Raw genomic sequence first — 26068 nt, 5'->3', positions numbered from 1 at the left:
CTAGACTTTGTTTACTCAATAATCCAACTCAATTTATATCTTATATGGAGGAACTGAACTCATCATATTAAAAAAGCTGCAACTTTTTCTCAGGGATCACAGGGGTGTTGGGCTGATGTGTAATGGACTTATTATATACAAACAGGGATATGCTAAATCTCTGTATTTATATATATTATATAATATACCCTTACTGTGTTTTCTGTTGTAAATACGACTGATTCCAATCTTAAATACTCAAATATCAATGCCATATGAAGAGTCTAGAGTCGTAGAAATAAAAAAATTTAAAATATTTTTCATCTTATCAACAATATACAGACATGACAAGGAAGTACTTCGAATAACCAGTTCCATCCAGAAATAAAAATGAAAGTGAAAGGAGAAAAACAACGAGTGAAATTAAAACAAATTTCACATTTTATATATATTTTCTTCTGCTTTTCTTTTTATAGTTGTAAGCACAGTTGTTTGGTCGGGCAGTTGCAAAGTAAGAATTTCATTACCCAATAATAAATTGCTGTGTCTATTATTGTGTATATGACAAATAAACATCTTGAATCTTGAATATTGAATCTTGAATCAATGCCTGCTACAAATCCCAACAGTTTCATGTTTTTGAAAACCTAATGGCCTAATTTGCTCATTTGAACTAGATTTTTCATTCAAGGATACATTTACAAAGTCCCAGCCATCTTCAAATGCTTCTACTATGAAATCTAACTGTACACTACTTTTATATTAAAAATGTTATGCTAACTCTAAAATGAATGGAATACAAATGTGTGAAAGATCCCTGTATTGTTTAAGTATCTTTGTCAACACCTGTTATTTAGCGAGTGTTCATTTGAGCAGGGAATTGGAGCACCGGCATATGATGGCTCATAATAAAACAACAACAATAGCATGGATAATAATAAGTGATATTATTATTTATGCTCTGCAGGTGACATGTCAGCTCAGAACAAATCTGACAAGACCTTCAAGGCCCATGCAGCGTTGGTGTAAATCTCGCGATACCATTTGAATTTGTGAGCTACAACGAGAATAGTGAACAACAGAGCAAGCTCCAGAGGAGCTGTTGTCGCTCGGAACGGAACGGAACGGAACAGATAGGTGGGACCTAAGACTGAGGAAAATAAGTGTTAGTGGCACAGAGGACATAATTCACGGCACTGCAGCGGAACAAGTCACTGCTGAGCTGAAACTCGTCTTTGGAAAGCACAACGAGTCCTTTCTTCTTTGTTGCTGTCTTCGGAACAAGTGTCACCAGCAACAGACGGTACGTTCTCATCGTTTGTAGCTAACCTTGCTAGCCAGCCGCTAACACTCGCTCTTTGGTAGTTAGCTGGTTGGCATTCTAGATACCAAGCCAAGCTAAGACCAATGCAACGTAACTACATATAGCTAATGTCATGTGCCCCGTCACGTGTATCTGATAGTGGTAAATTATGAGGTGACGTAAAGTGGCATTTAACACAATAAACTATGAAGCTAACCTAGCTATCAGTCTAACGTTTTTGAAGAAGTCAGATAGCAATGTGAAACGTCACGTCTGGTACTATCAGAACATTTTGAATCATACCTAATAATTAAGAGTATTTGACTCGGTATACTTTTTGTATGTAGACACGCTGAGTTTTTTTACCAAGCATCAAACCACCTAAGTATTTCAGCAGTGTGTCCAACTTGGGCAGCAGGGCTGGTTTGCTAGTGACTGCCATGACACCATAAAACAGCCAGCAGCCAGAGGAAAAAGCAGAGATTTGACAGGGTTTTGTGACGTTGTGAATGCCAACATTGATGTAAAACGGGGCTATGTGTCAGTGATAGACTTGAGAAATGTTTAAGATTTAGCTGAGTGCTTAATGTTTCTTCTTGTTCTTTTTGCTATACTAATAATTGTGTTTAAGAAAGTCAGTCTGAGTTGGTTTGAGTTTGCTTCTTGTGAAAGCTTCCAGATTTAGATGGAGCCCACTGCTCAATGTAATCAATTAAAAACACACATGGATATGAGGATTTGACTAAACATCATCATTTGCTTTGAATTTACAACTGATAACTTCAAGCAGTAGAAGGACTGCCATGGTCCTTGGGTCAACATGATCGGCCAGAATGAATGAATGAATGAATGTAAGTAATATTGATTGGGTTGTGCAAAGTTTGGAGGAATGACAGTCCTACGGCACATTGGAGGAGTTTAAAAGTCTTATGGCCTGTGGGTTGAAGATGTCTCTGAGCCTGGAGGTGGGTGTTGAGTCCAAGGTCTCTGGGCTTGGTGATGAGTTTCAGGATGGTATTGAAAGCTGAACTGTAGTCAATTAATTCTCACATATGTGTCCCTCTGGTCCAGGTGGGCAGTGTGTAGTGTGAGGGAGATGGCATCTGCAGCTGACCTATTTGGCCTATAGGCAAACTGCAGTGGGTCCAGTGAGTCAGGGAGGGAGGAGGTGATGAAGGATTTGACTAACTGCTCAAAGCACTTCATGATGCGGGAGGTGAGTGCTACTGGGCGGTGGTCGTTCAGGCAAAAGGTTTTGGGTTTCTTCAGAACAGGGACAATGATGGTCTCCTTGAAGCGTGTGGAGACTACAGACTGGAGCAGTGACAGGTTGAAAATGTCTCTGAGCACATCTGCCAGCTGATCTGAACATACCTTGAGAACTCAGGTCCAGGTGCGTTGCGTGTGTTAATCTGTTTAAGTGATCTCCACACATCTGCCCTGGATATTACAGATGGGCAGTGGTCCTCCTGGGCCTCTTGTACCTCAACAACAAGGAGTTGCTCTCAAAGTGAGAATTAAAGTCATTCACTTAATCTGGGAGAGATGCAGACACCACAGGTCTTCTTTTTGTAGTATGTGATGGTTTTTATTCCTGCCCACATGTCCCTAGTGTTGGAGCCCTGGTAGTGAGACTCCACTTTGTCTCTTTTGTCCCTGTACTGTTTCTTGGCATTGCTAATAGAACCCCGGAGCATGTACCTGGACCTTTGAGTTTGGCATGGATGTCACCATTAATCCAGGGCTTTGGTTCCGGAATGTCTGTACAGTAATCCTTGCTATGACGTCATCGATGTATTCGCTAATGTAGCAGATGACCACGTCTGTGTATGTGTTAATGTTGTGTCCTGAAACACACATCACTGGTGCTGAAGCAGTCACGTAGAGCCGAATCTGATTGGTCAGACCACCACTGAATGGTCCAAGTCATGTTTGAGTTTCTGCGTATAGGAAGGCAGCAGCAAAGTGAGACGTGATCTGATTTGCCGAAAGGGGCGATGGAGGGCCTTATCTGCATCCCGGAAAGCAGTGTAAACATGGTCGAGTGTTCTCACCTTGCGTAGGACAGCTGATGTGTTGATAGTATCTTGGCAGGACCTTCCTCAGCTTGGTGTTGTTGAAATCTCTGGCCACAATAAACGCAGCCTCCTGCCATGAGGTCTCTGTACTGTCGAGCATGTCAACCACATGCAGCTCATCCAGGGCCTGATTTTTGGCGGAATATACACTGCTGTCCACGATTATTGTCAGAGAAAATATCACAGATTCACGATTATTGATCCTATAGAACGAAAAATTTATAGCGAATATGTAGCTAATGACCTAAATATGTATTATTATCATCAACAATATCCAGTTAGTTTTTGAAGTGTAACCTTTAGCTATTTAAAAGTAATTTAAGTTAAGCTATTTTATTTAGTTTCCTTTAGGTATGCGACCTTTATTGTGAAGGGTCACCGACGGAAGTTGTTCTGTTTTGGGAACAAGGTGTTGACTAGTTGTGATAAAGTAAACAGGTAAACTGTCCTGGTTCTAGCCACATTTTTCATTTCCTTATTTTACTATTACCTCTCAGTATAGGTGAATTAAACTCTCGGCTACATTTATAATGGTTAATTGTGTGTGTGTGTGTGTGTGTGTGTGTGTGTGTGTGTGTGTGTGTGTGTGTGTGTGTGTGTGTGTGTGTGTGTGTGTGTGTGTGTGTGTGTGTGTGTGTGTGTGTGTGTGTGTGTGTGTGTGTGTGTGTGTGTGAGAGAGAGAGAAATTTTCTTGTATCCTTCCCCATACATGTGTCTTTACACAAGGTCTACAGACAATTCTTTTGACCTCATGGCTTGGCTTTCACTCTGACATATACCATCGACTGTGAGACCTTATATAGACTGGTGTGTGCCTTTCCTAATTATGTCCAATGAATTCAGTTAGGCACAGGAGGACATGGATAGAAGCACCAAAGCTCAGTTGCAAGTGTCATAACAAATGGTCTGAATACTTATGTAAATGCAATATTTCCCTCTTATTTTTAATAAATTTACACAACACTCCAAAAACCATTTTTTGCTTTGTCATTGTGAAGTATTATGTGTAGATTTATGAGGACAAAAAAGTGAATTGAATCCATTTTAAGAGTAGTCTGTCTATAACAAAATGTGGAAAACTTAAAAGGGTATGAAAATTTCCCGGATGCACTGTATAATTTGCCACAACTACTAACTTGTGGTCTAACTGCTCAACACAGCCATACGTGAACCTAATGGCCATAAATGTTTTACCTGATAAATTGCAGAGGTGATTAAATTATTGATAAATAATTCAATTAATATAAACATAAATATATACCATTAATTAAGGATATTGATCAATCTCATTGTAATAATATTTTTTGCCATATTCCCTAACCTACCAAATATAGTGTGGCCACAGCTCGGCTCTTACACTGGTCAAGTGACAGATGCTCAAGTGTTCATCTTCATGATATCACCAAACCTTCAGTATACATACTTAAATCGTTTCTTTGTCTCTTTTTTCACGTCATCACATTCTCCAAATTTACCAATTCGTTTCATTTGTTTTCACACCCTTTTCCTGAGCTGTTGGCTCTCTCAGCTGAGCAGAAATGCTAGGAAGCTTACCTCATTTCCTCCCTTCTTGAGTAAAGCAAGGGAGGAAAGAGGGGAAGTGTGGGAAGAGGGGGCAGCTGGAGACTGTACTGATATTGTTGGGGTTGGAAACCTTTCCTTGTCTTCCCCCTATTGGCCTGCCTTGTCTCGCTTTGTACAGCATTGTCTTCCCTGTTAACACTGCTGTTGTGTTTGCTGTTTTTAATTCTTTATATTTTAAAGGGTCAGATCCAAAACATAATGCATGGCCAAGTTTTTGATTGCTTGAAATACATGCTTTATTATTCTCTTCTACATTGAATACTTAATATTTTTTATATTCATTCCATGAAAAAGAAGGATTAGGGGGTATGGAAAAACCAGAAAACAACTTTTTTGTACATTTGTGTTTATGTACAGTGTTATTTTTATGTACAGATGTTTTCTTTAATACACAGAATAGATTTTACTTGCCTGTACAATCATCCTGTGCCACTGCACTTTACTTTTAACATTTCGTATAAACAAATGGTGTATGTAATGTACATACTCAGAATTTTTTTTTTTAATTGTTATTTTTCTTATTCTATTGCCTTTTTATATATCTATATGCTCTTTTCAGCCTCATTCAGATGTGCCTGCTGCTGTAACAACTGCATTCTCCTGGTGGACTAATTTTTTATTTTATCATATCTTAAATCAGCGCCACTGCACTGAGGCGCATTACTCTGCAGGTCAACAAATGACTCTGCTGCTCTGATGTTTTCTAACACTCACACTTAGAACTGATCTTTATAAAAACCTACTGAATTCATATTTATGTTCCTGAATAAAAGGGGCGTCGCTTCTTCTGCAACAAAGAAGTTAAAACACAGTGTTACATCATAATCTGCGGCAAGAACGTCTGTATGCAGGAGTGTGTTTCTGTGTGTGTGTGTTCCTAATCACGCTTTTAGTTATCAATGATGTCAGATCATGACTCCGGATCGTTCCGGTCCCTTTAACCCTGATGTCCTGACTGTGCGTGTCACGTTACGTCTCGTGTTCTTTACCAGGTTTAAACACGTGTCTCGTAAACTCTAGAGGATCAAACAAACACAAAGTAAACGTCAATCCTGTACATGTGTCTAACAATAAACACCATCACTGATCTCAAACTATTAGAATGAGCGCCGGTCAGAGGGGTAGTAAGGAGGAAGCTCTGACAGGAGACTCTGACACAGGATGACTGGACTTTTAATGAGCATCTGTCTGTTCCTGGAGCAGCGCCGTTGGTTATAATTATTCACCGATGGAAACCCGCTGAAACTATGAACGTAGTGGAAAACATGACAATGTTCAGTCTCTGCATCAATGCAGAGTTGTTCACCTCTCTGCAGGAGCCCAAACATTAGCACATGTGCTGCTGCTCTTTTGAGGTGTAACTCTATTCCAGCCACATGATTGGTTTGGCGCTGTGCTCATTATCATCGGCTGTTCATTTTCTCGATATTATATCGTGTCTTAAATTTCTATCCAGGAATAGTTATACCGCGATAATTATCGCTATCATTTTATTGCCCAGCCCTAAAGAAGGAGATATTCAGTTAATAACACTGATATGTTTTGAAAGTCTACACTGACCACACTAGCGCAAAGGTTTCTGCTTGCTCCACACTTTGGTGAGAAGGACGGTACACTGTTTGACTTTCATCCCACAACAGTCAATAGCTGATCAGCTTGCCTGTCAGGCAGTTGTCCTCTGTCTGCACATGATGCAGTGGAAGCTTCACTAATGCAGTGGCTGTCCCCAGCTCCATAGAGGCCCAGGAATGTGCATAGAGGCAACATTACACAGGAGACAGGCAGGTCAGGAATGCTGCTGAAGTGATACTGACTGACTGACTACACTGACTAAGCTGCTGCATGTTTCACTGGTCACATTTGTCTGTGTGCCTTTCATCACTGTTGTCTCCCTCTCTGTACATCTTTTCATCTATCAGTCCATCTTTGAGTCTATTGTGTCTTGTTTATTCCTAGTTGCATCTCTATCTCCTTCTGTATCTATGTCCTTTATTTGCGTTACTTTTGTATGTGTTAATACTATCTGAAATATAGTAGGTTAACTAATTTTACACTGTACCATGGCATCATACCATGCTAGACAGTTGCTAAAGAGACCTTGCAGTCTGTTTGTGATTTACTTGCCTCACTCACATGTAACCCTGCACACACACACACTGCTTACCATTTATAGAGTATTATACAGTTGACTAGTGATTCTGTGCTGGCTAACTTTAAACCTGGTATATTCCCTCATCAATTAACTCAGTGAAATGACAAGCATTCTCCTGCACTGCTGAGTCACACAGGGTGGTCCTCTCTTTTCTCTACTCCTACAAACAAAAGGTGCTGGTAAACAGTTTTAAATTGTTTGTATTAATAGTCACAATCAAAATAAAGACTACATACTTGAGGTGGTTTTGGGGGGGAGGGCTGATGCCAATACCAATATAAGGGAGTCAAATAATTTAAATATCAATACATTTGCTGATATATCATTTTTTTTAAATGACAAATTTTATAGAGGCTGATATTTTACTGTTTAACCTTAAACTTTATGATAAATAACTATAAATAAAAAAACTGAAATGCACCCAATTATATAGAACTGAATAAAGAAAATAACATTTTTAAGGTAAAATATAAACATGCAAATGTACATATTTACTGCATTGTTTGATCTGTAAAATATACTTTTTCATTTCAGTACTGGGGCTGCGCGATAAAAAGACATAGATAAAAAAGCGAAATAACTTTTCCTCGATAGAAATATAAGACACGGTGGATATGTCAATAGAACTCACACAGACCAAACAGGAACAGCGACAACATGACGACAAAAAGTGTTTATGAAAACTTGAGTGACAGCGTAACCGAAAAAGACACCCCAGCGACACAGCCCAAGGCTCAAAAGGTGAGGACATTGTTGAAAAGAAGGGTCAGAAGAATCCGGTAGTGTTATTAGTACTATTTAAAGTCTGACAAGAAGCAGAGTAGTGTGTACTGCAAATTGTGTCGAAAACATGTTCCCACAAAGACAGGTAATACTGCTAATCTTTTTCACCATCTGAAGCAGAAATGACAAAAATAGGGATTTTATTTATATTGTGATATATATTGACGGATACGAAAACAATTATCGAGATAAGTAATCTACATTTTATAGCATTAGGCTATATATAATTTGGATTATTGTAAAGATCAAGATCATAACTTGTTAACTTTAACAACGTAAAGTCTTATTATAGATGTTTTTGTGACAGCTGCCACAGTGACAGAAAAGAACCTGCACGTCTCAAGGGAGGCACTGTAGGCACGCCTGGATGGAGTGAAATCAAAGCATTGCACATACAGGATATATACGGCTCTCATTCAAACACTATCGCCTTATCTGAACAGCGGCTGCGGAGCAGTGGGTCTCTTGTCAATTTTTTAAGTACATAGGACTACTTTTATACAAGGAAATACTGTGCTCTGGGCGTCATTCACAAAGTACTGATACTTATTAGGAATAATTACGCTTTTAATGGCTGGGTATCGTGATACTTTTATAGTATCGGTATACACTGCAACGGTAATCTGGAAGCATATTTTAGCAAATACATCACCTTGTGATGCACCTGGGAACATCATCAATTGATTTGAGATGCACTGTCACCATTATGCTTTTGCTTAAGGAAACCTTTATGGGTATGTACTGTTGCTTAGACCAAAGTTAAACCTGCTTAAGGCTGTATCTTTGTTTAGACAGGGTAATAAAAACCATATGGGCCTTTGGCACTTACTTGATTTTCTGCATTAATTAAGTAAAATGTCTTCTGACATTCATCTGAGTCACAAGTATAGTCTAGTGATGTTACAATATGAAACTTTGGTGCCACGATTATTGTCAGAGGAAATATCACGGTTTCACGATTTTCATGATTACTTATACTATAGAAGGAAAAAGACACAGAACAAACAATATGTAGCAAATATATAGCTAATAATATAGCTAATGAACTAAAATATTTATTATTATCATCAACAATATGAAGTTTAGTACTTTGTGTAAGCTATTTTATTTAGTTGCCTTATTGTGGTTGGTATTGAGGTTGGTCAGTGAATTTGTGTTTCCTGTCATCATTAGCAGTTTATCTGTGTGGGACATTTATTCTGAAGGGTCATTGATGGAAGTTTTTCTGTTTTGGGAGCAAGGTGGGACACCATAGTTAAATATCATAGTTTTTACAATTCTTACGGTTATGAAATCTTGACATTATCAAACCGCAGTTATCGTAAAATCGGTTGATCACGACATCCCTAGCATAGACAAATAAAATTACAATGTCTTTTGTCTTAAATGAACACCCTCATAAAACATTGACATTTCTAATGGAAAAAATAAGTGAGACCTTGGAAATAATAACTTGTGGAACCTCCTTTGGCAGCATTGACCTGTTTCTGGTAGCTGGGATCAGATCTGTACAATGTTCAGGAGGGATAGTTGGACTGTTCTTCCTTTCTCTCCAATCCAAATGGTGGATTTTCTTTGTAATGATTCTGTCTAAAATGTATCGTCCTCGTGATATCAACACATTGCAAAAGACTGCTTGAACTGCAATAAATCTGTGACTCTCTACAGTTTAAATGATGGTTTGTTTGAAATGATGCCCCAATATAAACACTGATCATCACATAATGATCAATACTTTTCTAAATGAGTTAAATCTTTCTTCAGAGCAGTCTGGGTATAAACAACAGAATATGGAGTCCTGGTATATGGTGCAGCATGCTTGGTTTGGCTTGATACGATTGGAGCAGTGCGAATGATATTTATAAATTAATTAGTGATTGATTTTCCCTTGATTATGGTGAGTGTATTTTGTTAGTATTGTTATTAATATCATTGTCATTATTATGAGAAAGATTAGATGATTCGAAGTGGTTCTTTTACTTTGTCATGCCACCATATGTCACTGAGCTGAATATTTTTCCATATTCATGGAGTTATGGAGAAATTCTAGGGGGAGAACATGAAAAAATTTTGAGGAAGCGTAGTTCTCATTATGTGAAAGTCTTACTCTCCCAGGCTACAGTATGTCAGCTGAGGTCAGTAATGGATGTTTTCTCTCTCTGGAATGCCAAATAAACTCCCCATGGCACGATTTGGTACATCTACCAGCTCTCATCTTTCTATTTGCTTTCTCAGTTGTTGTTCTGATGCAAGAACACACACAAAGCAGACTGTGTCATGCAGACTCATACTACTCATTAGATATACCCAAGTCCAACTTGCGTCATAGAGCCTGTCTTTGAATTGATGATTTTAACTTTTTGTCTGATTTGTGTGGTCATTGTAGTGGTATGTCTAGCAGGACAACAGTTCTGCCTGTCCTTCAATACATGTTCTATTAGCGACAACATTTAAGATTCTATGAAGTGCATTTATATTTGCACTTTCTGAGCAATTAACATCTACATTTTCTTGCAAGTGTCTTCATTTAAGCAGTAGCATCATCACATGGTTTAATGGTGAGAAACTTCTCAGAACCATTTGAATACCCTGTATGATACTACAGTAAGATTATAAACCTGCAGGGCCTTTAAACTTATCCAAGGTATAATTTGTTGTGAGGCAACACAGAAAAATAACAAGAACAGTGAAAAACTCTTCTTTCTTTAAAAGAAAGACAATTAACAAGGGCTGATTGTGATCTCGCCTATGACCTAAGCCTAGATAAGTATTTGACTGCTTCCCCACAACACACATGTTTTGTTCCATAAAACCTTCTGTGGTTATAATAATCGGTTTTGGGCACAAATAAATAGCCAATCAACACTGTACTGCATATTTGTGGGAAGGATGTGGAAAAGAAGAATGCAAAGAAAGAAAAGAAGAAATAAACTGAGGCTGTTTTATTTATTTATTTGTTTTCAAAAGTGAGAATGAAGCTGTTTCTGAAGTTTCAATAACCATCATGGACTGGTTTTATGTGGGTGTAGCACACTCGCAGGAAATAAGATATTGGAAAGCATATGGTAGGAAACAACTTTTTAATTGAGGGCAAAGGTGATAAAGGATTTCATTAATTCCAGATGAAAGCAATTTCTTACTGGTTTTTAGTTTTACAGCAAAAGAGCAGCAAAAAAACTTCAACTGAAATTTCACTCAAGGTTACAAGAAGTGCTCAAAACTTAAGCCGTGTTCAGTCATGTCCTGTGGAATTCTGGATAACTGGATCTGGACTTTTTCTGCACTTTTACTATCAAACGTGCACAAAGCAGAGGGGGGTTCTCTGCTCAGACGTGTTCACAACAGCAACAAATCCTCTTCAAGATTCCATTGAGGGGTGGTGCAGCAGACAGAGGTAGGATGTAACGTATTAATTAAGCTGCGGAAATCACATGATTTCTTTACAGCACATCAACAACAGTGTCGGCTCTTATCACCACAAACTCTCTGGACATCTTTGTCGGTCTTCTATGTGTGTGACACCACTTTTTCACTTTTTTTTTATTTTTGCGTCTGTCACGTGTTTAATTCATCATCCACCCCCTGCCCCACTTGCCAACAGTAAATCCAGCGGAAGACCTCCTGGTGTGTTCTCACATCGACTTCTGCAGACTTTCTGCAGACTTAATACAAAGGTGCAAGGCAGGGAAAATCTGCAGATACTCTGGAGGCTCTTGATATTTGTGTTCACACATGCATGTCCTCCAGAGAAACTGCAGAGGATCTCAGGAGGTCAGTGCATGTCTGAAAGCAGCAGTGAGTACTGAAATGTTCAGTTTTTCAGTAAATAATTGAACATATTTATAAAACCTTTAAAATAAGTTTGATGTTGAAGTTTGTGTACTAATAGTACATTTTGACACTAAAATGATTGTTTCCATTATTTATTGTCCAAATAACCCCCATAGTAAATACATTTCTCGATTCTTAGATGCATCGCGATGCAGACTTGGGTGACTCTGCATCGATGCAGAGACTAAACATAATCAATTATTGTTTTCCACTACGTTCATTGTTGTAGCGATGTCCCGCCACTGCATAATTATAACCAGCGCTGCTTCAGGATCAGGTCAGACGCTTATTAAAGGTCTGGTCATCCTGTGTGTCGGAGTCTGTCAGAGTCTGACTCCTCCTCATTCCTCATTCCCCCTTTGACCTTGTAATTTAAAAATAAACACCATCCCCGATCACAAGTTATTAGGAAACGTACAGGACTGACAGTTTACTTTGTGTTTGTTGATTCGCTTGGTTTATGAGATATGTTAAAACATCAACCACTGTCATAGACTTTCTATTGTAGTCTGATCTTTGAATTGATAACCTTATTTTGTAACTTATTTTGCACAATTGTAATAACAGTAACAGTCTATAATACTTTTTAAAGCACTTTCTAAATAAAAATGGAGTTCATGTTTGTCTGACTGATATTAATAATTGATGACAAAGCAGCCATGTGCAGTAATATAGAAAATTGTGGATGTGATACATTTAAATGCATCAAGATGCATCGTCTTGAATCGTATCGTTGACTGCTGAATCATAATCAAGTCGTGAGGCTGGTGAAGATGCACACTTCTAAAAGTAAAAAAACACTATGGGTGAGAGGAAGCGAATGTGTGTTTGTTGTACTGAATTTATTTACAAGCATTATTTACTGTGATCAAGTAATCCACTAACACTGTTCAATTTTGTTTGAACTGTAAAAAAATCGTTTACGTTTTTTATCAGCTCTATCAGTAATTTATTGCTCCCCTCCGTGTCTCTATCATTCACGCTGCGCACTGCCAACCGAATCTAGCCAAAGTGAGGGCACCCGCCATATTCTCCGGCTCTCCATACATTATCCAACCTACAAATTCTGTCAGTGTGTAAATTTTAGCGTCATTTTAAACAAATTGACGTTCAAAACTACACAATTCGTTAATTGTAATCAACCGCTTATAGTGATTATTTTGGCCATATTTATAAGCTCTAAAAGTACGTTATTCAGTCCTTAGCGCAGCAGCTATATAAGTGAATTAGCACTGAGTTGAGTGACAAATATCAGAAATTAAGGAGACTGAACTACTTGCTTATGATAAATCCCAAACCTTTTTCTTTATTTCTCTACGTACTCAGATTATTTGCCCCTTTATCCTGTAGCAATGCTGCATTTTATGAGTAGCAGACTATGACTAACAGTTTCTTGGAAAGAAACAAGAGTGCTGATATTATTGGCTCATGAGCAATATAAAATTATAGATTATGATACAGGAGGAAATTACACAGTCTGTCCAGAAATGTATATTTGATCTTATTTATTTTTTGCATGTGAGGGCACTTCTCACAAATGCATATAGCAATGTCTTGCTCAGCTCTGGAATAACTGGTTATTGTGCATAATTTGTTATTTACTCTTGGTACTCCTGGTACATTTGAGCAGTCAATGCAAAATGTGTCCTTATCTAAAATATCTGCTGTTGATTTGTCTTGAGTTTCTTTTGCCTCTGCAGCATTGTAATGTTTTTGTTCACAGTCTTCCCCTTTCTCCCTTTGTTTGTCTCACCCTCTCAAATGTGCGAAGTACACTCATCAGTAAACTAGACACATAAACACAGACATGGAGATTACAGGGAACTATGTTGTGTAATACTGGAAATTAAAATGACGGTACACTTAATTATTGCTGCAGAACTTTATGTACAGTAAGTGTCATTTTTGCGACATTTCCCCTTAACAATAAACATAATGTATGTTGCTGCTTATTCAACTGAAAGTGTGATCAACTAGCTTTACTTACCTTCTTAAGCAAAAAAATTTGAGACAGGTATTCAAGTTGACGCAAGCTATTTATTGTTGTCCATTTTAATATGATTAACCTAATCTGGCTTTGCAATTGTTATTTCTGCTGTGACTTCCTTTCTCAGAGAAATAAATGCATAAAACTATCTATGACATTAATAAACGCTAATATTTATTTTAGATCTTGCATCGTAAACTTGTTACAAGATGATCAATGTTCCTGATCACAGTTGTTTATCAAAATTAAATTAAGATGATGCTTCATATTTAAAAAAAAAAAAAAAAAAAGTCCATAATTAATGTGTAATGCTCCTCAAGTGTGATAGGCCATTATTAACTCAGCTAAAGACTATTCTTGATACAGTGGTGTACCTAATGGCTGCCAACAGCAGAAGATTTGATTTATCCTCTTCTCTCCTCAGTGTCCAGCTATGAAATATTGATTTTTTTGTTTTGTTTTGACACTTTTAATATTGCTTAATTTTAACTTTGAAGAATGCCCATGTGTCCAACAAAAAAAATGACAGTGCCTTTCTGAATTATTGAAATTTATATCATATATTAACATATCTTTTTCACACTTTGCTTGTCTTCCTCTCTCCAGGTTCTGTTGCATTAGTTTCACAACGGGTGACCCCCACCCCTCCGCCAAAATCCGGCTATTAGATGTGACCACGAGGTTGATTAGGCGAAGCCATCATGTCTTAAACACAGACGGGCCCTCTGGAGCCCTTTCTCCCCACCCTGGCCCATCTTCCCCCTCCCTCATCCACCACCTTACCCCTTCCCCAAGCCCCATCCCTCTCCCAGACTTCCCTGGACATGTGAGGGACAGGCTACCTAATCCTGGCTCCCCACTGGCACATCCTTCCCCTCCCTCAGGAGAGATGAGCCTACAGAAGCACCAGCTGATGAGTGGTCGTAGTGGTGGGGTGATGGGTTCAGACCGGGACCTGCAATCCACTGCTTCCTCCATCTCCCTGCCGTCTGTGAAAAAGGCCCCTAAGAAAAGGCGCCTCTCTTTGACGTCTCTTTTCAGACGACGAGGAAGGGAGCCCAAATCAGGACGCCAGAGGTCCAGAGAGCTCCAGCAACCTGGACCTGGTAGCCTTGGAGGGGTGGATGGCATCGCCAGCATCGAGAGCATCCACTCTGAGATGTGTAATGAGAAGAACTCTGCCTTCCTCTATGTTGCTGGGACCGGAGCTGCCTCTGCTGCTGTTGCTGCTGCTGCTGCCACCACCTCATCTGCCTCTGGGCCTTCTTCCTCTACCTCCTCCTCCTCTTCTTCCTCCTCCAGGGTAGGGGGTGGGGTCGGAGCAGAGCTACTGGAGTGCCCGCTGTGCCTTCTGCGCCACTCAAGGGAGAACTTCCCTGACATCATGACCTGTCACCACCGCTCCTGCATCGACTGCCTGCGCCAGTACCTGCGTATTGAGATCTCAGAGTCACGGGTCAACATCAGCTGCCCAGAGTGCTCAGAGCGCTTCAACCCGCATGACATCCGCATGATATTGAGTGATCGGGCACTCATGGAGAAATATGAGGAGTTCATGCTGAGGAGGTGGCTGGTGGCTGACCCTGACTGCCGCTGGTGCCCTGCACCGGACTGTGGGTAAGCATACAAATACACAAGTGTTCTATACAATGTTTGGTTGTAATGTCATTCGTGAGGGTCACCATAATTAGGAGCAGCAGACCATCAGTACCTCACTAATGTTTTGATTGACAGTTGTAACTTGTTAAAATGTTTTTTTCAAAACTTTAGAAGGGAATATCTCCAGGTACATTTTTAATCTTTTTTCATATGGGATCACAGGACCATGTGTCAAAAATGGAAAACAAAACTTGACGGTAGCATTTGCAACTTATCAGACTATTTCTTCTCAGATATACTGAGATACAATTTATGTTGATTGGCTGTTTATTGGCTGTACCACTGCAGTACACAATGTTTTTATCAGCTACTGCCTTGCTTCCTCTCACATCTTTGTTTGTCAGTCAATGCAGCAAGTGTGTGTTTCTTGTGCAGCAACAGGTTGGTGTGGGTTCTGAGAAATCTACAGTGTCTTTCCTCTGCTCTGTCCTTTCTTCCTATTCTGAATCCAGTAGATATGATTGTGTGATATTTATTTTTACCTTGGTGAAGTGTGTATGTATGTTGTGCCACCAAAAACAAGCACTGTCTAAATGAAGAAATCTTGAGCGGCACCAAGTACCAACCATCAGAAAATCAAAGACCGCCACCCATCAAAGACCGCAATTTGTGCTAGGAAAGTTGAAGAGCTAAAATCTTCAAGTTTAAGTCTCATCAATCACTTTTCACAAAACCTCCTACTCAAAATAAGGCTGCTACTGAAGCATCATTTCATCACTTTTTGGCTAAAGACAAGAAGCCTTTTACAGATGGCGATTTATTCAAGGAAGCAATGACCATTACTGCAGATACTGTTTTCAACAACTTCAAAAACAAAGAGAACAACTAGAGTTGTGGAAATTTCTCGATTCTTGATGCATCGCGATGCGGACTTGGACAACAGCATCGATGCAGTGACAGAACATAATCGATTTATGTTTTCCATTCCGTTCGTTGTTTTAGTGATGTTCTGCAGCTGCATAATTATAACCATTATTACCTCTACCCCCGTATTTAATTACTAATTACTAAATACATGTGATTATCAGTTTGTGTGAAGATTAACAGAGAAGAGCAGACACACACACTCCTGCAGACACACACACTCCTGCAGACAGAAGTTCTTTCCACAGATTATGACGCAACCTCATTGTTGCAGAAGAAGAGAGGCAGATTTTATCCAGGATCATAAATATGAATTCAGCAGGTTTTTATAAAAATCAGAGGAGCAAAGTCACCTGTTGACCTGCAGAATAATGCACCTCAGTGCAGTGGCACTGCTAAGGGGGGCCAGGTGGGGCCACCTTGATACAGTAAAGGCTAAAATCAGAGTTTGTCCTTTTAAGCCTTTGGTGCAAGGATGCTTTTCTCCCTGAGCAGAACTGTGCTCACGTGGACAAAGTGGCAGCAGAGTTCAATCCACTTCCACTTCATGATGGAAGATATTGATGCATTCGTCTCAAACCCACTCCTGTCCATTGATTATAGAACAGGGAGCAGACAAATTCCAGCAAGTACTTGCTTTGCCAAGTGCAGTTGACATGAAGATGGTTTTGGGGACTTGTCAGCAGAGAGACACTTCCTCTTTTCACTGCATGTGCACTGAGTGAGGGTCTACTGTGGATCCACTTACCTCTGTGAAATGGCGTTTTTCAAAGATGAAAATATTCAAATCAAAGTACAGGAGCCAGCTTACTGACAGACACCTCACAGACTGCCTCACACTGGCTGTCTGTCTGTAGCTATGAGCCAAACCTCAAAGGACTCAGATAGTATTCAGCCACAGCAGAGTGAGTAACAGTGGTGCATTCTGATGGCATTGTGAAAAGTGAGGCTGCATAAGATGGGACATAGAACTGCACTTAGCTTAATTTAAGACTTTGAATTTTGTTCATGCACATTACAATTATACTTTCTAAAATGCTAATGGTAAACACTAACTTGCATGAAACTTCCGTGGACAAACCTTTACAGTTAACAATGGCACTTCATATGATCTACTCACTGCAAGTGTGATTTTTTTTCCTTCTCTTCTATGGACAAAATGATTTACTTATACAAATGGAAAATAGGCCACATGCCTTTTTTGTGTTGGAATCAAATGAATTAATGAAAATCTTAAAGCAAGACAGCTATGGCCTGTTTGATATGCTAGTTACATTGTTTTCTTGGTTGCATCAATTTGAAAGTTTGACCAAATCATTTCATGTAATTCAAATACAACTGGCCTAAATAAAAGGCCTGAAGTTGGAAGTTCAATCTAGCCTATGTTTTTCTCCCAGCGATTCAACAGGTAGATCTTGCCTTTCACAAAGGCCAAGGTCAGGGATCTTGGGCTTAAAAAGGTTGGTGATCACTGTTGTAGAGTCTTCAGTGCCAAGCCTGCACAGTGTAGTACTGGTCAATGTTTTTTTTTTTCCTATCGTTATTCAAGAGCGTAGTCTTTTTATTTGAGGACTGATTTCACATCTGGATCTTGTATTGCTTTCACTCAAAACCCTGCACTTCCACTCAAATATCCCCTATGCTTGTGCTTACATTTGCTGTGCTTATGCTCAAACTGTCTCTTGCTCTCAGATCTTTTGTTGCTTGGATAGATTTCCTGCACTCCAGGGTGCATGGTGGGAGTAACTTAACCTGGTTAAAGTAACCTTTGAGAGTAAGAGACTCTCAAAGAAGTAAATCTAACTGTCCACAATGAGACCAGCAAGCAGAACATTTATATTTGAGGAGGGCTAACTAATGACAAGGAATAATTCTGAAGTGGGCTCCTGAGCATTGCTACAGACCAAGCGAACAGGCACTCCAAACACTTCATCATGCCATTAAGTTGAAGCTTAGTCTCACATTAACATATGGCCTTTGCTGTGCTACATAGCTCTTCGTTCTTTTCCAACTTTTTATTTTGAAACAATATATTGTGTTTATTGTTCCATGTAATACAGTGCAGAGTTGGAGAATTCCAGAGTGTGCTCTCTTGTCAGGCAGTCATCAATTTCGGGGGCAGTTCTCTCCAGAGCACTCAGATCTTGTACTATCAAATGGTGAATTTGGAGCCGGTCCTATGAAGGTGTTGAAATACCCACCATCCCCCAAGCTAATTGCAGCTGTGTTTGAGTCTTCCTTATTTAATGAGTCTGGGAGTCTCTGGGGCCCTGTTCAAACCTGTTACTGACATCAATCCTGAGCAATCCAATCACAATTACGTCACTTCACACCTGGTATTAGAATGCATTTCTGCGTGTGTTTCCTGTGACCACTTGTGACTGGAGAGAGAATGACTTAGTTGTTTACAGTATCAACTCTATGGGAGTTATCTTGAAAAGACAATTTGGTGTGATGTCAGTGAAGATGGAGCTGAGCCGGAAGGCAAAGCTTTTTATAATTTTAAATCTGAGGTCAACACCTTTTAAACGATCTTGTTCTATTGAAAACTGGAAGCAAACTATTGAATAACTGAAAAACATTCGAAAAACATTTGATACAATTATGTGTGTGGGTCTACATATGTTGTTTTTCCTCTACTAGATATGCAGTGATAGCCTTCGGCTGTGCCAGCTGTCCTAAGATCACGTGCGGCAGGGAGGGCTGTGGTACTGAGTTCTGTTACCACTGTAAGCAGCTGTGGCATCCCAACCAAACCTGTGATGCAGCACGGCAGCAGAGAGCCCAAAGCCTGCACCTGAGGACCGTCCGCTCATCCTCCCTCAGCTATAGTCAAGAGAGTGGAGCTGCAGGTTAGCTGCCTACACACACACACACACACACACACACACACACACACACACACACACACACACACACACACACACCACTTGATGACATTTTAGTTGCGATTGACTAGATGCTGCTAGCAGTGGCATTGTACAGTAAGTATGTAGTCATTCGAATTTACATTATGAACATTCATCCTGTCTCTCAGCTGATGACATCAAGCCATGTCCACGTTGTGCTGCTTACATCATCAAGATGAATGACGGAAGCTGTAACCACATGACCTGTGCCGTTTGCGGCTGTGAGTTCTGTTGGCTCTGTATGAAGGAAATCTCAGACCTGCACTACCTGAGGTCAGTAAGTCCACACATACACGCATCACATAGCTTTCTTAAAGGGATAGTTCACAGAAAAATGAAAATTCACTCATTATCTACTAACAACTATGGTGATGGAGTGGTGGGTGAAGTGTTTGAGTCCACAAAACACTTTTGTTGCAGCAGAATCCAATATAATTTAAGTCGATGGTAAGTTCTTTAGACATGATCAAACAACAGAAAAAACATGCCTCCATACTACTCGTGTGGTGTCATCCAAGTGTCTGAGAGCCCCAACATTCATATTCGACTCAAAACGAGTTCATTTCCACTGTGTTTTTAGCCTAAAGGTCCACAGGAAGTGGCTAAGCTAGAGGCCATAGCCACACAATGGTGTGTCTGAGGGTCTCTGAATGTACCTCATAGGAAGATATCAATGGATATTAAGGCTAAAAGCACAGTGGAAATGACCTTGTACAATGTCATCACTGTCATTCGAATTATGCCCAGGCCAATAAAAACTAAACTACAAACTATTTGCTGTTGTAAGATTGTGTGTGATTTTGATTTGTGGGAGTTTACAGCATCTTGTAAAGTCATTGTTACTCTTCAAAGAGTTTCTGATCTGCCTGGCTAAATTACAATAAAATATATTAAATCAATCAGAAGCAAGTCAGCACACTGAAGATCTTACGTCAACATCTGGAGAATATTTTTTCTGTCAGTTGTGTGATAGAGAATGTAAAAGCTGAAGTCCCATTACAGTATGAACACTAATATATGACAGAGTAATATAAATGTATTTTCTTTTTCTCTTTCAGTCCATCAGGTTGTACTTTCTGGGGAAAGAAGCCATGGAGCAGGAAGAAGAAGATCCTGTGGCAACTGGGAACACTTGTGGGGGCCCCTGTCGGCATCGCACTCATCGCTGGCATTGCTATTCCTGCCATGATTATCGGCATCCCTGTTTATGTGGGAAGGAAGGTGAGGCTCAATAGGCACAGTGTTTTTATTAGTATATTCAAGTTCCACTGCTCATAATTTTCACTAAATGATTGAACATTGACTCATTCGGTCACTGCTAAGATTTACCTTTACCTTACACTTGACTGTATTGAGCTGGATGGATTATTATAAAACACTGGGCTTCATTCTCAATGTTGCATTTTAATCATTTGAATAGTTCCCTTGTTGTGGAATTCACCTTACACAGAATTCCAGCAATATGTTTTTAGTGGTAAATATACTCTACAGTGTTGCATAACATCGTACATATCACCATTATCAGTTATGGTATAAAAATGACCAGAAACAAGTGCTACAAATCAATTATTAACTAACCAGTTACACTGAAAGTGATTGTCGCCTGTTTCTCAGACTATGAAAGTTGGCTTAGGACATTTCCAACCGTTGCGTCTGTGTGTACACACTTATGTTGTATCACTCATCAGTGTAGGTCTGTTTAATGACAGTTTGACATTGCAATAAAATGAAAGCATTCAGACTCGGACTGCAGAATTCCCCTCCTACGCCTGCCAAGAAGAAGGCAGAACCAACTTTTTCCCCTGACTAATCCAGAGCACATCCAGTTGTGATCACCTGACACATCTGAACCATCTGATTATGAATCACCCGCATTCCACATGCAGTGAGCAAACGTAGCTGCTCAGACGTGGTATTGAGTCTGTTAACATCAAAGCCATGATCATTTTCTTGCTGTATGGCCATATGTCATACCCTGCAGTCTTTGTGGATGGTAAGTAAAGCATCACACAATCATCTAGAGGAAAGCTAGCTGAAAATGTATAATTCTTTCCTAATAATATGATGCTACTAGACAACTGACTAATGTTGAACTGGTAACTCACTCTAAACTGGTCTAGTATTCTTCTAATGTGATGTTTAATGACAACCGTTTGTTTGAGTCCGTGCTGTGAGAACTTTTTGTCCCCTTTTGTCCATCAGATCCATAACCGCTACGAAGGCAAAGATATTTCTAACCACAAGAGGAACCTGGTGATCGCTGGTGGGGTGACGCTCTCCGTCATTGTGTCACCAGTGGTAGCTGCAGTCACCGTCGGTCAGTCTGTTCTCTAATCCCTGCGAGCTCCTTCCTGTGTCTCTTGTGTCTCTGCCTCTGCTGTAACTCTCTGCATACCTGCAGATCTTTATTGATATTGTTTGCCTTTGGTGTTCACATTATGCAAAAGTTTGTTTCCAAAGTCAGTTGGATGTCTCAAGAGTTGCACATAAGGATGGTCAAGTTGAAGTATGGTCTAATCTTTCCCTGTCTCTTTTTCACCCTTCAGGCATCGGCGTTCCCATCATGCTAGCGTATGTCTATGGTGTGGTGCCCATCTCTCTGTGCCGTAGCGGAGGTTGTGGCGTCTCAGCTGGGAATGGCAAAGGAGTTCGCATAGAATTTGATGATGAAAATGACATGAATGTTGGCAGTGGGGCAGCTGCCACTGGTAAGCTTTAGTACCCCCACAGACCCCTGACCACACATCCAAAATCCCCCTTTTGTGCTCATGTCCAAGTCAGCAAACATCACAGTTTGGTTTTTGCTCACTACAGAGTTCTGATTTAAATTAAATCTATTGCAAGTTTCTCAAATGTCATTTAGTCTTGCATTTTTTATTTCACTGAAAATCAATGTTTTTTTGTGCATCTTTTTGTGCAACAAGTTCAGAATTTTGGACTTTCACCAAAAGCGTATGACAGTTTTATCCCTTTTTGTCTATTTCTAATGTTATTTCATGCTTGTATCGTCTCTGTAGACACTACATCAGTGGCAGACACAAGGAATAACCCCAGTATAGGTGAGGGCAGTGTTGGGGGGTTGACGGGCAGCTTGAGTGCCAGTGGCAGCCACATGGACCGTCTTGGCGCCATCAGGGACAACCTGAGTGAGACTGCCTCCACCATGGCCTTGGCTGGAGCGAGCATCACTGGCAGCCTATCAGGCAGTGCTATGGTCAACTACCTGAACAGGTGCTTAAACAGAAACATGTGCCCCCCCCCCACCACACACATACACACACACACACACACACACACACACACACACACACACACACACACAGATTATTAATTATAATAATTATTAATCTCCCCCCTCACATGTTGTCAGGCTGGAGGTGCAGGCTGATGTGCAGAAGGAACGCTGCAGTCTCAGTGGTGAATCTGGCACCGTCAGCCTGGGTACAATCAGTGACAATGCTAGCACCAAAGCAATGGCTGGATCCATTCTCAACACCTACATGCCCCTAGACAGGTGAGCATGATTCTCTTTTTATTTGATAGCTCAAAGTCTGTTCATTGGCAGCACTGATGTTGTTCTGTGAAGCTGGAGTCCCACCAGAAATCCTTTAAAACAGATTGTAGGTGTACAAACATTATTTGTATGTGATGCAATAGTGTCATTTCCATTATGTTTTCTATAAAGAGTACCAGGTTTGAACCCAATGTTTTCACTATTGATGAAGGATCAGGGTTTTAATCATTATCCCTAAAATATGTTTTAACAAAGCTCCTGTCTCTGAGTGTCAGTGTATAGTGTTCTCTTTTCTGTGATTGTTATTGAAACAAAAACCTTCATTGAACATAACCAGCATTTGTTATTTACTTAGCAAGTATTTAGTATAAAGCATGTTGGCAAATGTCAGCAGTTGCACACTTGAGAAGTATGACAGCTTTCTGGGGCTTATTGCTTAATCACGTGACATGTACAAAGATGTACACGCTCACGCACAAACAGTTTTTTATTACCTTACTTTTTGTCTCCATACTTTTCTAGAGATGGGAACAGTATGGAGGTCCAGGTTGACATTGAATCCAAACCCAGCAAACGACGGCACCACAGCGGCAGCAGCAGTGTTGATGACGGTAGCCACGTTGGCCGCTGTGGCTGGACCTGCCCCTCTAATGGCTGCACCTCCTCAGAAGGCAAAGGAACCTCCACCAAGTGTGCCAAAGAAGCCTCTTGCTGCTCCTCCACCAGCTGCGGGGGCAAAAAGAGTAAAGGCAAGCTACGCAAGAAAGGCTGCGGAGGCACAAAGATCAACGAGACACGGGAGGACATGGATGCTCAGCTGCTGGAGCAGCGCAGCACCAACTCCTCCGAGTTCGACTCTCCTTCACTGAGCGGCAGCCTGCCCTCGGTGGCTGACTCCCACTCAAGCCACTTCTCTGAGTTCAGTTGCTCCGATCTGGAAAGCATGAAGACGTCCTGTAGTCACGGCTCCGGTGGAGGCGACTACCACACGCGCTTTGCCACCGTCAGCCCCTTACCTGAGGTGGAGAACGACCGTCTGGAGACCTGCCCCACTTCTTCATCATTCTCATCCCAGGAACATGGAGCTGTGATCACCCCCCACTCCCCCACATCCACCTCCTCTTCCCTGGGCCACGGTGCAGAGCTCTCGCCCCTCTGCTTCATCACAGAAGAGAATGTGAACCTGGTTTGTCCGGCTGAGCTGGACAGCAAAACTGGAGAGCAGCTTAAAGAAACCAACAACAACAACCAACACCGACCGCAACAAACCCAACAGCAGCCCAAGAGCTCCTGTATACAGACTGAAATCTAAAATCTCAATACCTTAAGTGCTGCACAGATGCTGTTTTTATTCAACATCCTGTCCTCCACTAAATTAACAATCAGCTTACACTTCAGCCTGCATTTTCTGTTACTCCCTTGTAAAGGGAACATGTTATTTTGGGATTTGTGTCCTTCATGAAAACCAACATTTTAGTAATAACAACTCTGTGTCCACTAAGTGTTGAAAGGCTCTCTGGAAGTATTAGAAGGTTACCAAAGTGCAGCCACGTGAGAAGTGTTAAGGTTGTGAATGCTGGTGTTTCTCTCTGTGTGGCTCAAAACTCGCCACTTGTAACAGAAGACCGCACACTCATTTAGATCTGTGTAGGTTGATAAAACCACTGTGCCAGTTTTGCAACTATTTGAAGCTGGCTTTTTAATGCAGATGCAACACCATGCAGGAATCTTAACGTCTCAGTTCTCCAGGTTTACTCCAACAGGGACCAGACAATATGACTCACTAGTTCTTTTTATTTTTTCCAAAATGTATAAGATGCAGAGGAGCCTTTGTGCTTCTGTCTGTATTTATTATTAAACTTTCTTTCTCCCCTGGATGATAGATCAAACATCAAATGTATAATTTTAAGGCCTGAGCTCAACATTATTAAACATTTTAGCACTAAAAGGACCCGTAACACACCCAGTGTTATCTTTAGATGGATGCACAGATGGCTGTAGACCCATTATGGGAAATGGTGCTTGGCAGCCTGGTATCCACTGAGATTTGACCTGTAGCCTGAAAACCCTCATATGTGCTTTTAGTGCTAAGATGACTCTGGGAGCTCTGGCTTTGTTTAGTTCTGTGAAAAGCTTTTGATGATATGTTGGGGGGTGCGTGAGGGTTGATTGGAGAGAAGGTCTCTGGAAGGCCACAGTTTTCAAGATATTATATTAACATTAACCAATGGGTTGGTCAGTTCTGCAAATTTAAATGATTTTTTTTTTTGTACTTTTCAAAGGTGGTTTATTCAAGCTGATGGTCTCGCCTCACTGAGTAAGAGAGAGCTTCGATATCTTTCTTTGTAAACTCATGGTGCCTTTAAGAAGTTGTTTGTGTTGTTTGTCTCTCTCTCTCTCTCTCTCTCCACTGTGTCTTCAAGACTCCAAACAGCAACTTATTGTAGGTCACAGAATGTCTGTCTGTGTAGAGGGTATGCATTTACATACAGAACATACTGTGGTAGACATGGTAAATGAAAACTTTTCAATTGCCTACCAAAGACAGCACTCAGGCTCTTGTTAAATCTCATACCTTTGACTTGTCAGCTGTAAACACAGTGTGGTGCATCCTTGACACCAGGAGACGAATGAAGACAAGACCCGGGATTATACCGACATGCAGAACGCTGTTTCATACACGCTTCACTAATGCTACGCAAATAACTGAGGCTGCACGACAGCCGAAGGCACCTGCACTGTTATCTCTATTTCTTATTACATTGATATTCTGCAATGCACAAGGTTGATAGGGATACATAGTTTTGTTTCGGGTTATCTTCCCTACTGATTTTCCTGTGATTCCTGTTGACAATCGGTGCTGCTGAGCAGACTTGAAGTCAAAATCTGTTTCCAGCACTTTTCTCTCTTACAGAGTGTTTTGCTGATGCCTGTCATTACAGCTCAGTGGTCGGCTCTATTGGGGCCACTGAGTTATATCAGGTGAACATCTACCAGGTAGGTAAAAGCCGCCTGAATGGTATTTTGACCCTGGTCTGTTACTGAATGAGCATTCAATTTGGTTGGGTGGACAAGGCTACAATCTGCAGTCCTCCCTGAATCCATACAATATGTTATTTTCTTCTTCAACCCTGGTTCTGTTTTTCATTCTTCATCAAAACAAAAACCTGTTCTTGATCCTAATTTGTACATGAGTGCCAGATATAATTTGTAATTTGTGCAGAATGGCTTACGGTAATTGTACATTTGTTTGGTAATTTGCTTTACTATATGCGTGTAAAAGCATATCAGAAAAATAAAGAAAATGATATATATGTTTTGTCCTGTTTCTCAGGTTAATAGGGTGGAGGTGCAGGCTATTAATTATACATATTTACAGTATTCCATCTTTAATAGTTATAACTTTGAAATATTTGAACTCAGCA

General features: G+C 40.4%; 1 protein-coding gene across 1 annotated transcript; it reads left to right on the top strand.

Moving 5' to 3' along the window:
• The first annotated feature begins 1033 nt into the window (after positions 1-1033).
• LOC109632138 (E3 ubiquitin-protein ligase RNF19A) lies at positions 1034-25957 on the top strand. Its single transcript, XM_020091266.2, has 10 exons — positions 1034-1282; positions 14304-15314; positions 18864-19072; positions 19258-19402; positions 20188-20350; positions 21332-21446; positions 21676-21837; positions 22147-22360; positions 22500-22643; positions 23166-25957. Exons 2-10 carry the CDS (start codon positions 14587-14589, stop codon positions 23953-23955), a joined length of 2670 nt encoding a protein of 889 aa, XP_019946825.2. The 5' UTR covers positions 1034-1282; positions 14304-14586; the 3' UTR covers positions 23956-25957.
• The last annotated feature ends 111 nt before the right edge of the window (positions 25958-26068 follow it).

Source organism: Paralichthys olivaceus, chromosome 13 (assembly GCF_024713975.1).
Source record: "Paralichthys olivaceus isolate ysfri-2021 chromosome 13, ASM2471397v2, whole genome shotgun sequence".
NCBI lineage: Eukaryota > Metazoa > Chordata > Actinopteri > Pleuronectiformes > Paralichthyidae > Paralichthys > Paralichthys olivaceus.
Note: the sequence above shows the minus strand (reverse complement) of the source record. Positions and strands in the feature narration are given on the sequence as shown.